General features: G+C 41.1%; 1 protein-coding gene across 1 annotated transcript in view; it reads right to left on the bottom strand.

Annotated features, from left to right (window-relative positions):
- The window catches only part of SYN3 (synapsin III), a 240,444-nt gene that overhangs the window by 40,805 nt on the left and 185,304 nt on the right, over nucleotides 1-14,335 (bottom strand). The window contains exon 7 of the mRNA XM_073000041.2: nucleotides 9,040-9,102. Coding sequence (XP_072856142.1) covers nucleotides 9,040-9,102 — 63 coding nt within the window. The remainder of the gene's footprint in view (nucleotides 1-9,039; nucleotides 9,103-14,335) is intronic.

Genomic DNA, 14,335 nt, shown 5'->3' with positions numbered 1-14,335 from the left:
TTCAGAGCACGTTACCATAGTCTCTTGAGACTGAACTAAGAAAAAATTACCTAACCATTTTTCTTACATGTTCTAGTTTGATATTTAGATTGCTGCACAGTAATGTACAATATTCCCCCTTGGATGCACACTTTAAGATGACAAGGGGTGGGGTGGGGTTTGAGTGGGTCAGGGAAGCTGAGAGCAATGCTGTCGAGAGGCTAGATTCCATACAAGCCTGGGGTCCTAACACGTTCAGCTAAGACAAATGGTTAATGTTGAGACAGTAGATGAAGTGTACAGTTACACATCAAATAACTCCAGGGCTTGCATTGGGTTTAGCACACTTGAAATAGATTTTTAAAATACTGTATCAATTTAAATGACATACAGCTGAGAATGCATTTTTTTTGGCTGGGAAGTGGGTTTTGTTGTTGTTCAGAAAGATATTTTAACACCTTCAAGGGAGTTCTCTATTTTAACTCAATTGTGGATGCAATTTATTTTTAGTTATTTTGGCATGTGTGCTAATCTATGTCAGTGTAAATTGTGTCTGTGGGGTATGTCAAGTAACGGATGCCAGTATCGTGGGTTCTGGGCTGCAGGAAACCTTGCAGTCCAATCTGTTCTACCCTCAAGTTTTCCTTTGTTTTAAGAAAAGTGTTGTTTTATACATGAAAAAATACAGTAATTAACTTGTAAACTGCCCAGAGAGTGCTTGAAGTGCTATGGGGTGGTATATAAGCAGCATGCTTTGCTTTAAAAAAACTGTGATTGAAGATTGAGGATCTGGAAATCATCAGGTCTTGCTTGAGACAGAAAAAAGTCACTTCGGTTACATACCTTGTTGGATTAACATCTACCTCCCCTTGCTGTTCTTACAGGTCCTAACTAGAGATGGGCATGAAGCACTTTATGTTGTGCCATCTAAGTCATTGGTATGGCATCACAGGTGCCACACATTCCCCACCCACCCCCCAGCTGCCTCCCCCACTGACCTGCTGATCCATGCTTCTCCTTCCTTCCCATCACACAATCTTCCATTCCAGCAGGAGCACAGATTTCCCTTCTCTGCTTCCTCCAGCAGCTGCCCACTCATAGGCAGCGCTGCAGGAATCCCTGTCCTGCCTCCTTGTCTGAGCTGCTTTATGCCCATCTCTAGTCCTAATACTTCCTACACAGATCCTTGGAACCTGTGAGTTATTACTCACAAGAAGCTATCTGCTGCCTACTAACTCTGGTTCAGATTTAGACTGTAGCCAGGCCTTGTGTAATTTCCCAGATTGCTAGAATTAGACACTCAGAGAAGCTACATCCATATATATGTGGGTGTATATAAATAAGCTCAGAGCCATAGGCTTGGGTCAGAGACTGCCAATTGAGCAGAGGTACTCATTTTCAGGATGGTGGAAGTAGGCACTATCCTTAAAGCCCTTAAAGTTGTAAAGGGTGGGAAGTAAATAAGTTCCATAACACATGGTACCTTCACATTGGATTTAGACACTGTTCTTAGATATTGATACTGCCATGTTGGAGCAGCTTAAAGCAGTTTCAATATACAGTGGTGCCTCGCTTAGCGATTGCCTCGTTTAACGATGTATTCACTTAGCAATGAGTTTTTTGGAGCGATTTTGCGCTCCGTTTAGTGATGTTCCCTATGGGGGAATTTCGCATAGCGATGTTCCAGGCCTTGCCTCGCTTAGCGATGACAGTTTAGGTCCCCTGTTTCGCTTAGCGATGTTCCGTTTTCACTATTTTAAAAGTGTCTTAAAATGTTCAAAAACTGTTTTAAATGCTTGGAATAGTTAGCGCACCTTGTAAAAACTTTGCAAACTTTATTTGTCTTTGTTCTGAGTCTTCGTTAATTTTTGGTGAATTCCCCCCCCCATTGAAATGCATTGAACTGTCGGCTTGACAGCTGTCAAACCAACAGTTCAATGCATTTCAATGGGGGGGGGAATTTACCAAAAATTAACGAAGACTCAGAACAAAGACAAATTAAGTTTGCAAAGGTTTTACAAGGCGCACTAACTATTCCAAGCATTTAAAACAGTTTTGAACATTTTAAGACACTTAAAAAATAGCAAAAACGGACATCGCAAAACCATTGGAATGCATTGAATAGGCTTCAATGCATTCCAATGGGGGAAACATTGTTTTGCTTAGCGATGTTTCCTATGGCAATTTTCGCTTAAGGACGGTAATCCGTTCCCATTGGAACGGATTATCTGTTTTTCAATGCATTCCTATGGGAAATGGTGTTTCACTTAGCGATGTTTTCCCATAGCGATGTTTTTTGAGAACCAATTAACATCGTTAAGCGAGGCACCACTGTATATGCAGTTTAAAATTCCAACTGTATTGCTGAGAAACAGAAGCTGAAATATTTAACTAAATAGCTTTAACCATATTTCTCCTTGTCAATCCATTTATTTATATATATTAGAATTTACTGGTTAAGAGAATCCTTCTAGGATCCAGAAATTGTCTGCAGTGTGTTAAGTTGCTTTCACGATTATTTTATATGCACTCACAGTGGGGGAGGAAAGAGAGAGAGAAGCAAGACTTAATTATGCTGGAAACTAAGGAATCACCTGCGGGCAGATCATGGAAAGATTTAGACCACCAGCTGCAACGAGCAAGGAAAGTTTCTGTTAATTTCCCAGTCTTGATCATGTCTCTCTTCAACTTGCTAGTCTTCTGGTTTGTAAAATTAAGAACTGACTACAATCAGAAATATGTCCTGCCAGGCAGCTATGTAAATGTGTCCTGCCTGCCAGTTAAGTTTAGGACATCAAAAACCAATTATTGTACTCCACTAAAATGACACTAACTTCCAATTTTTAAAAATGATGTTTTTAAGTAGAAAAAAAGACAAATTAATTATCTGGGGTGTCTCTGGTATTACAGCAATAGGTGGTAACTGCTGATATGAGTCAGAACGTGTATGAAGAGGTGGCTTCGTGTAGGCTGCATCTGAAGGAGTGTGTGTGTACTTTTGCCTTCCTTTTAAGAAAATATTTATCCCCTATGAAATGAAGACTTCTGCTATTTTGAAAACATTTTCTCACATACTTGGTTTTAAAATATTTTTTTCCTCATTTTGCTTCCCAGCCTTGGAAAGGTCACAGTCATGAGTCGGTCATCTCCTTTAAAAGACTCTTAAGACACGATGACTCTGCTTATTTTTGGCTATATTTAACAAAAATAAAATAAAATTTCCACATCCTGCATTAAAAAAAATAATGCTGTGGTATGATGAACAACAAACTATTAGTTTCCAGTGCTATAAAATCATTTGATCCTTAAATTGCATTGGGAAAGTGTTTTTAGAAAACCTGGGGCTGGTGTGGATCTGAAGGGAACTCTTTTACTTCTTTAATTAAAGAGGCCTAAAAATAGTCAGAGAAACAAAAATACACATAATCCCTTAAATAGGTGCTGGGGTTTTTTCTTCTTCTTTGTGGATCTGGTACATCTCTCTTCCACGATCCAGTCAAGGAGTGGTGAAAGCTCAGTTGAGGGGAATTTGCCACTTGATTCTGTTCTTGACGGAACTGAGGTTCAAGTCACTGTGTAACTGATAGACTTTGACACAGAGAGTTCCCTGTGCTTTACAACAACCTCCAGGGTGGTGTGGGGGTGAGGCAAGGGAAGAGGTGTTCTCTCTGCCTTTCGCCTTTGGACCATAGCAACAACAAAAAGAAGCCTACATTCAGGCTTGTTTTATTGAGTAAACATCACAATTTTATTGTTTTGAAAAGAATAATACTTTTGGAAATATATGCTTCCTCATTGTCCACCTAGGTTCTGACACCTGCATCATCTTATGGGCCAGTGGGATGAAGCATAAAATATTGAGCAGCCATGCTGTAAGGAGTTAGCTGACCACTCTCTTATTTAATGCTCCACAACCCAGAAGACATCTTTCTAGTGACCAAGATGCCAAGGTTGACAAACATACTCCTTTTCCTTTCCTTTCTTTTCCTGAAAAAGGCTCAATATCAAATAGCTCTTACAAAGTAACACTCACCCTGTGTTGAAGTGAAAGAAGATCAATGATTTCACCCTTTGAGGCAAGTCTAAAATATAAAAATATTGTGTGCCTTTTGCATAACTGCTGGGAAATAATTTTAGTAGGGCTGGTATTTGACAGTGGTGGCCATGTTGGTATTTTTCCTATAACGGTGGTGTGTTGTGAATATCAAGACATATTGAACTAAGGCCCAGTTGACAACTAGGGGCAGCAGGAGGCTAGTGGAGTTAACTCAGCACCCTGTATACTGATAGGATGGGGAGCACCCAGCACCCATTGCTGGTCTTGCGCTAGCTGAGGGTGGTGGGAGGGTCTCTTTGATCATGGGTTACATGAAGTCAAGACTCTTGTTGCTGCTCAAGTTGATTTTTATTCAAGTGGGGAATGAGATATAAGGACTGGTTGGGTGCTTGGTACTTCCCATCCTGTCAGTCCACAGGGCTGGGGGTGAGGTAACTCTACTAGCCTCCCACTGCCCCTAGTTCTCAACTGGGCCCTACAGTCCAATCACAGGGCCAGTACAGTCCACAATCCATGGCTGGAGTTTAGTTTTCTACACTGACCCAAGCCAACTAACACCCTTCAAGGAGGTCCGATGGTGCTGAATGCTTATAGGCTCCCATGTCCTTCAATTCTGTCCTGCCTCTGGTGACTCTAGTGAAGGCATTCCTTTTGCCTCTGCCTCCACAAGTGCATCCTCTGGCTTGAGGTGGATCTTTGTTCATGGCTTCCAGGGGATCAGTGTTGGTGAAATGCTGAAGAGTAGTGTGTCTCCTCTGTATCCTTACCCTTTAGCAAGTTGGACTTGGACCAGATCCAGGGATTCTCAACTACCAACAGGAAGTCCTCAATGTAGACACGATTGCTTCCTCCACCACCTTTGCCCACTCTTCTTCCTCAGAGTCCACTGAGAGGGTCAAGTCTTCCTCCCCGTCCTCCTCTAAGCTGAGGTCCTGCCAGGTCAGCCCAGCTTCCACCCCCTCATCTAGATGTGGCTCATGTGCCTTCATTTCCTTCCTCCTGCTTGGGACCTCTCTCTCTCTCTCTTTGCAATCTCCTGCCATAAAAGTCTCTATCAAGTCTGTTGGGGTGTGTGGGGCAAGGGCAGATGGCTCACTTGCGAAAGTGGTTGTTAGTAATTAGTTTAATATTTTTAAACTACCTTGCCCTACTTGAATCCATATAGCCTCTGTTCATATGGGCAGTTAGTCACATGGTGCCAAATGGTAACTGAAGTGTAATTAAAAAAAGCCAAAGCCCAACCTTCTAAATGTGCATGCTCGGGCTGAATACAGATTTCAATCATTGGTAATAATTGAGAGTATTGATCCAGGAACAGTTGGGAGTTAAAGGATCGGCCATATGTAATGTTAACGGATAAACAAAACTAAAAGGGGATAAAGACTTGCCAAGGGTACAACTGTCCCCTATAAAATGTAATCCAACCAGAAGGTAGACTGAAAATGGCTTTTCATAATCTCAGTTGCAAACCAAATTCTTCCTAACATAAAAAGGACACAATTAAGCTCCACATAATAGACAGCAACAGAGAAGCAATAAATATTAGTTTCCCAAATTCTGGAGTACCCGACTACAGTTAGTGCAGCTGGAAACCTTGGCTCTAAAAGCATAATATAACAAACACATGTGATTTCTGCTTTGCTCTGATGTGGTTGCAATGGCCAAACAGACTATTGGTTCTGCTTATAAACCAGCATAAGATGCAAAAGGTTATACCATACTATAATATATCAACAGCTGTGTTAGGGGGGAAAAAGTCTTGCTACTTTTTATGGGTGAAATTAAATTTTGCATGCATTTAACATTTAAGCATTAAAATCTTTTTAAAATTTCAGGATTTTTAAAGAAAGAACTTCGTGGCGCAATGGTTAAACTGCTGTACTGCAGCCAAAACTGTGCTCACTACCTGGGGTTCAATCCTAGGTGGCCGGCTCAAGGTTGAATCAGCCTTCCATTCTTCTGAGGTCAGTAAAATGAGTACCCAGGTTTCTGGGGGGGCAATGTGTAGCCTGCATAATTAACTTGTAAACCGCCCAGAGAATGCTTAAAGTGCTTTGGGGCAGTATATAAGCAGCACGCTTTGCTTTGCTTTTTGCTTCGCCTTTTTACTTAAATAGAATATGAAATAAATCTTATCAAATCCGATACCTTAGCGCCAACTTTCCTCATTAAAATCCAAAATCTATTAGGGCTAAAGATTTGCCAAGGGTACAGCTGTCCCTTATAAACTGCCATTCAACCAGAAGGTAGTCTGTTTGCATGTATACTTAGAAATGTTGAAAATGAATCGAGGTAAAAGATTTAAATGTTTGAATTTCTGTGAGCACTTTTGAGATAGGAAACTTTGACTAAGTGTTCCTGCCTGTTTCTAAATTCACTTTGGCATCATTTCCTTTTATTAAAGGTTTTCTCCTTTGATACTAGATCAGTCCTAGAAATAACCTGGGGCCCAGGATCAGTTCAGCTACAAAGACCTTCTGTATGCAAGGCAAGGACCCAGAAATTAATGCAACATCAAACCATTCCTATTTAGGGCTCATAATACGTTTTGCACAAAAAATAATGCAAAACATATTAGTCTGTTATGTATTTTGCAGACGGAAATAGAAAGCATTGTATTGATGGTGTTTGTCCTATTTAATACATATTTCTATGGAGATAAGTTATTTATCCAAGAGCTGGGGAGAAAAACCACATCAGATGATAATTTCCTGAATATTTCAGACAAGTATCACTTGCCCTAGTGTGAAGGGCCATAACATACATAACTAAAAGCTAATAAACGTAAGTGAAGTTCATTCAAACACAGATAATGTTTCATTTTTGAAAATTGCTGCTTCTTCTCCAAAGCAAAAGAAATTGTTAATATACTGAATACGGAATCATCTCAGTGAGTCTGGGAAAAACAAACAGGTTTGGAAGAAAACTGTTCTTGCGATTTCATTGTTGGCAGTCTACCAGAGAAAAAGAAAGCCTACTTCTTTCCTTCCCTGTGAAATGCTAGTAAGTGAATGGCTAGATTTCCTTGAGCAAAACGATAAAATAATAATAGTCTCCCATTCAGTAGGATCAAAGAGTGGCATCAACTGGTGCATTTATATCAAGGGGGATACTTACACAGAGGGACTGTGAGCTATGTGGCATACAAATTCATGACACAGGAAAGTTACTATTCAGTTTTCACTTCATGGCAAAAACTTTCTAGCAAACAGTCTAGTTAGAATACCCTCCAGTATCAACATAATCCTTACATGAAAAAATTCATTTGTGTTTCACATTCAAAGTGATCACTGAAAACTCTTATCCTCCTTAAGACTGATAAATTGGTAAGGTGCTTTGTCTTCAGTCCCCCAAACTTTTTTTGACCAACCTTGAACTTCATTTGCTTGTTTGTCCATGTTGGGCAAAAATATGTTCTTTGGTCATGCAAAAGTATGACCATTTTGGTTCCTGTTGTGCTATTGTTTCCATGAGCTGGTCCTGGGGCTGCACAGGAACAAATCCAGCCCACATTAAAAAAGAGAGTTCAATTTGATAGTAATAGTTCAGTATGACTTCCAGGTTTTGTGAATTAAACCTGAAATTACACATAATTGTCTCCCATCATGCAACCCCTTTCCTAACGAATCCCTTTTCATCCTGTGAGATGTGGAGGGAAACTTTCCCATCAAAGTGCTGTCCCCTTTCTCTTCAGAAATAGAGGGATTCACCACTTCCACCTCTCCCACAGACATGAGAAAGAAAAGGTAGGAAAACACCAGAAAGTCAAGGAGAAAAGCAATAGGCAGAGGAGGAGGAGCAAGAAAGGATAAAAGTGATAAAAGGGCTAGAAGGGGGAAAGGAGGAGAAACTAAAGGAAGAAGAAAAAGAGGTAGAAGGCACAGTAAGAGAAAAGAGAGAACAGGGAGAAAGAGAAGTGTGTAGGAAAAGGGAGAAGAGAGGGAGCCAGAACTTCCTGAAGAGTGTGACTGGGTTGTCAGAGAAACCCTTTGATGGCAGAAACAGTTTGCCTCAGAGTGCCCCAAGAAGAAGCTGAGAGACAGTGAAGGCATAGGCCCCCAAGAAAACTTACCTCCTGGGGAGAGAGGGCGAAGGAAACAACTTTGTTTAGAAACAGAAGGACAGGTCAAGGAAAAGCCAGAGGTGAGAGAGACATGGAACTCACTGGAGAGAATGAGATTGTGGGAAGCTCTGACCCATGGAGGAATGGGGAGAGTGGAGCAGAAGAGACGGAAGGACATGGAGGTGGCTTGGGCTCAACACCCTTGTTGCAGTTCCCTATGCACTGAACGATGCCAGATGCCTCCTTGTTCTCACCCAGAAGACCCAAAGGACAGATGTAAATACTTGGATAGGGTCCAGCAGGTTGAGGAACCCAGAGCCTCAGTACTGTTTGACCCCAATTCGAGATTATTTGAAGTACAGTAGTTGTAGCAAAGCTGCCATCCTTGTTGGCTATTTAGGCAAGCCTTCCCTCCAGCCACCTCTTGTTCCTCCACCTTGAGTCTTTGTCTATTGATGTATTATTTTTTCCTATATTTTAAATGGTTTATTTTATATGATGTTAGCCGCCCAGAGTAGTCAGTTGACTAAATGGGCGGGCTACAAATTAAATAAATAAATAAATAAATAAATAAATAAATAAATAAATAAATAAATAAATGAAAAATTGTTAATGAAAGTTGAAATGTTTAATCATGATTTGGACTTGGAACTTCCTATATCAGAGGGGGAAGGAAAGGGGGAAGACATAAAACCCACTCATAATCCCTCACATTTTGTACTCTATACACTCAGCCTCCACAGTCATATAATATAGTCTGGCCCCATGCCTCTCTCTAATGTATGGAGCCCTCCCCCCCCCCACAATTGTTGGATAACACAAAAAATCGATAAATTTTTGTTTGTTGTGATGAAGGGATTTTTTTTTTTTGCTGTCCTGTTGACTGAAGTATACAGGGCATGAACATTTTTCTCAGAATTAGGAGGACAATGAACATTACCTTCCCCATTCCAGCATGAGCATGTCCCAGCTTGATGACAACAGGGAAAGCTGGAGTTGTGATCTGAAAAATAAAAACAAAAACCATTAAAGAACCTAAGAGGACCCCCTCATCACATTAGATTTGTTCTTGTTTTGCATGCCCTCCTACCCATAATTTAGAGGAGCTGTCTGTTTTCCATTTTGATTTGTTGCCTTCCATTTTGTGTAACTAAAGCTGCTCCAATGTTCACATGATTCAGAGATGGACAAAGGATGTGCAAGCTGAAGTATGTTTTCGGAACACAAAGGGAGGCTGAAGGCAGATGTTGTTTATCATCTGCCAATGGTGTGCTCATTTACTACAGCTATGCATAGCTGAGCTTATCACAATGAGATACTAACTGAGGAGTAGCTCACACACTCAGGCATGATGTAGCAATAATGTATTACCGAGCTGCAACCTATTGGCGAAACAGCAATAATGTATAAAGACTATTTGCTGTTGGTTGTTGTGGGTTTTTCGGGTTCCTTGGCCATGTTCTGAAGGTTGTTCTTCCTAACATTTCACCAGTCTCTGTGGCTGGCATCTTCAGAGGACAGGAGTAGCAGTTGACCCACCAAATCCCCACTGATTCACTAGGTCTAATCTAGCATGAATTAGCACACCATGCAACAGGATTTCAACCAACAAATCATATGTTCTGACACTGAACTGTTTTTGCCCTACTCTGTTGGTTCCCTTGTTAAAAAAAAAATCTATATCTGTAAATCTTGGGTTATTTAATTTAAGTTAACTTGCAGCAGTTTGTTATATTATGCATATATTTCATTGTGTTGTAAATACTCAACTATAAAAAAAGGCAACAGAGCATGGACAGAGTTCCTACTCTTGTCCTCTGAAGATGCCAGTCACAGAGACTGGTGAAATGTTAGGAAGAACAACCTTCAGAACATGGCCACGAGCCCAAAAAAACCACAACCATTAGACCCTAGCCGCGAAAGCCATTGCGATTACTATTTGCTGTACTTGCTCAGACTTCACACCATGACTTGTAAGTTACAATGTCTGTTCTACTGAGTCCCTTATAAGTTACTCAATAAATCTATGTCCTTGTAAGTAACCAGGATCTTCCCAGTCATTTCCTGGGGATCCCTTCAAACCTTGGTCCAATAGCAGAGGAGCATTATACATGCACCTCTGGACAAATATGTATCTGTAACCAAATATCATATGTAAAATGGAGCTTTTGGCATGGGTCAGGTTTGAAGGCACTGGGCTTCAAAATGCACAAACTTGTCAAATAACTACCTTTGTGTTTTTGAGAGATTCAAGAAAAAAATGGTGACAGAGGGAAGATCTAAGCTTTCTCCATCAGAATGAGATCCTCTGCTCCAGACTGGGTCTACATCAAGTTACCATAAACTAGAGCTTAGAAAAGTTATATTTTTGGACTACAGGAATGTGGCTGCACTGACTGGATGATTCTGGTAGCTGCTGATTCCAAGACCCACTGCAGCGAGAAAGAAATTGAGACTCAGCTGCACTCTCTATATTTTATTGCAGCATGGACTGCAACCTACTTTATTGGTTGCATGAAGTATTATTACCTGAACATATGTTTATACACCCTTGAAATCTGCTACAGGCATGATCAACCAGGATTGAGCATGGCAGATGGAACCCTGGGTGCAGCACTACTCTGAGCTATATTCCAGAAAGAATGTAGTAACCGAAAAGTACTAAATAACATCGAGTGCCTGCCTGTCTTGGAAGAGTTGGACAGAGAACCAACTTTAGCAGAAATAAAAGCGGCCCTGGATTCCCTCGCCTCTGGCAAGACACCTGGGAAGGATAACATCTCTGCTGAAGTGCTATAAAGAGACCATCACCACTGAGCTGTATGAAATCTTTTGTCTTTTCTAGAGGGAAGGTGGAGTACCACAAGACAAGAAGGATGCAAACATTGTCACGTTGTATAAAAAAAAAGGAGACAGGGGTGACTGCAATAACTACCGTGGCATCTCTCTTCTCAGCATTGTAGGGAAGCTGCTTGCCCATGTTGTGCTGAAGAGGCTCCAGGCGCTTGCAGACAGAGTCTATCCAAAATCACAGTGTAGATTTCAAGCTAATAGATCCACCACTGATATGGTATTTTCCCTCAGACAGTTGCAGGAGAAATGCAGGGAACAACAGCCACTCTTGGTGGCCATCATAGATCTTAAAAAGGCCTTTGATTTGGTTAGCAGGGATGGTCTTTTTAAAATACTTCCCAAGATTGGATGTCTACCTTGACTCCTTAACATCATCAGGTCCCTTCATGAGGAAATGAAGGGCACTGTAGTTTTTGATGGCTCAACATCAGATCCCTTTGACATCTGAAGCGGAGTGAAACAGGGTTGTGTCTTTGTGCCAACCCTGTTTGGGATCTTTTTTGCTGCCATGCTGACATACACCTTTGGAACTGCAACAGAAGGTGTCTATCTCTGGACTAGATCAGATGAAAAGCTCTTTAATCTCCCTAGATTGAGAGCAAAGACCAAAGTCCAGCTGAAATGCATGCGGGACTTCCTCTTCACCGATGATGCAGCCATTGTTGCCCACTCTGCTGAAGACCTCCAACAACTCATGAATCACTTTAGCAAGGCCTGCCAAGACTTTGGATTAACAATCAGCCTGAAGAAAACACAAGTCATGGGCCAGGGCATGGACTCACCTCCTTCTATTACCATCTCCACACAAGAATTGGAGATTGTTCATGACTTTGGGTACCTTGGCTTAACTATCTCTGACACTCTCTCCCTAGATGTCGAGCTGGATAAACGCATTGGCAAAGCAGCTACCATGTTCTCTAGGCTTATAAAGAGAGTATGGCTTAATAAGAAGCTGACGGTATATACCAAGATCCAGGTCTATAGAACCTGTGTCCTTAGCACATTCCTGTACTGCAGTGAGTCCTGGACCCTTTGTGTATGGCAGGAGAGGAAGCTGAACACCTTCCATATGCATTGTCTCTGACGCATTTTTGGTATCACCTGGCAGGACAAAGTTCCAAATAGAGTTGTCCTAGAATGAGCTGGAATTCTTAGCATGTATACATTACTGAAATAGCGACATCTACCTTGGCTTGGGCATGTGGTGAGAATGCCTGATGGTTGGATTCCAAAAGATCTCCTGTATGGAGAATTAGTGCAGGGAAATCGTCCCAGAGGGAGACCACAGCTGCGATACAAGGACATCTGGAAGCGGGATCTGAAGGCATTAGGAATGGACATCAACAGATGGGAAACCCTGACATAGGAGCATTCAGCCTGGAGGCTGGTGGTGCATCATGGCCTCTCCCATTTTGAAGAGACACTTGTCCAGCAGGCTGAAGCAAAGAGGCAGTCCCGAAATGAGCAAAACCAGGGAGCTGGACAGGGAACAGATTGTATTTGTCTTCAGTGTGGAAGGGATTGTCACTCTTGAATTGGCCTTCTCAACCTCACTAGACGCTGTTCCAAGTCCTCCATACAGAGCATGTTACCATAGTCTCTTGAGACTGAAGGATGCCTGATCTAAATCTAATGTTCATACACACGGTCGTGTGGGAGTGAAATGTAGGGTACAGAAATACTAAAAGTATAAACATTCATAATTAGCGGCTATTTAATGGTTATTAAGAAATGCAAAGAATATCCTTGCAAAAAGAAGCAGATCGACTGATGTACAGTGATGAAAAGTCTTAGTCCAATCCAAGTATAAAAGATGGAGTTTAACTTCTTGATGAATGCAGGAGTATAATCAGAAGGGCCAGGATTTTCTGCCACATGTTGCAAACTTAATAGTCTCATTCTAAGTATTAATTATCTCTTTCAATGAGGACTTGGTATAGTCTAAATAAAGATAAGGATTGTTATATTCATCTGTTGCAGTATTACATAGAGTCACATTTTAGTACATTGACAATAAAACCCTTTCTTACATGTTTTTTCACAGCACAAAAAGACTGGACATGATGAGGATGCTTAAACATCCAATATCTCTTATCAGCCCTAAGATTAGGGATATCTCCTGTAGAATCATTTATGGACTTTAGCTAGTACCATGCAAGGAGAAGCAATTTCCTTCTGAATTTCACCATACAGTTAAAAAAAATGAGCCCAGATGAATGTGGTCATAAATAAAACTCTTGGGCCACTGGGTGTCATGATTTCAAATATCATGGTCCAGGTCTGGTCCTACTCTTAGGCACTGAAAGGCAACTGCTTTAGGAAGCAGATATCGGGGGCAGGAGTAGCAACCCCAGACATTGCACCAGAGCCTCCAGCCTTCCTCCATCTTAGATTGCAGAACTGGGAGGTCTGCATGGCTTCTTCTGGACTTTCTAAGCCAGCTTGCTACCCTCGGATGTAGCAGAACTAAGGGAGTGATTCATTTGTTAATATTATAAACTGGCTCTCTTTTCAAGCCACTTCATGATAATGACAAAGTAGATGAAGGTTCGACACACACACACACACACACACACACACACACACACACACACACACACACACACACACACACACACACACACACACACACACACACACACACACACACACACACACACACACACACACACACACACACAAAAATAGAAGCCTCTAACAGGGGCCAGAAATGTGTGGGTAGGAACAAATGCTCTGGGATGATTTGATTCACTCCAGAGATTATGTTGTATGCTCACTGTCAAAAGGACTAACCCATCCCTGCACCACTCCGAACAGCAGGCTAAATACTCATCTAATCACACTAACAGTTGGATATAAATAGGGTCTCTCAAGAAGACTTAAAGATGAAGTAATTACTGTATATATGGGAAAAGGCAATCTTTCAGAGCTGTAACAGCCTCATCCTATATGTTTTCTCAGAGATAAGTCCAAATGTGTTCATTGGGGATAATTATCCCCAATAAATGTGGGTAAGTTTTCAGCCTCACTGATTTTGTGGCTGTACACATACAGCAAGAAAAATGATCATTGTAAGGGTGAAGTGGAATTGCCAAAACCAAGAGCTGCATATTTATATAACCTCAGTCACAGTTCTCATGGGAGAGTATTGAATATTATTAAGAGGGGGCATTGCAAGACTTTAAACAGAATAAACATGTTTGTACAGAAATCAAGGACAAATAAACCAGTGAATTTCAGTGTATTTGTTTTCTTAAGATTTGCTATCTTAAGAAAAACAGGAAAACAAACAGGATGAAATCATTTTAATTTTCTAAATTGCCTGCACTGATCATACAGATAGTTTATGGATTAAGAAATGAGACTATTACCTCTGAGATGAA

The sequence above is a fragment of the Pogona vitticeps genome, chromosome 5, assembly GCF_051106095.1.
Source record: "Pogona vitticeps strain Pit_001003342236 chromosome 5, PviZW2.1, whole genome shotgun sequence".
Lineage (NCBI taxonomy): Eukaryota > Metazoa > Chordata > Lepidosauria > Squamata > Agamidae > Pogona > Pogona vitticeps.
This window is presented reverse-complemented; position numbering and strand designations above follow the sequence as displayed.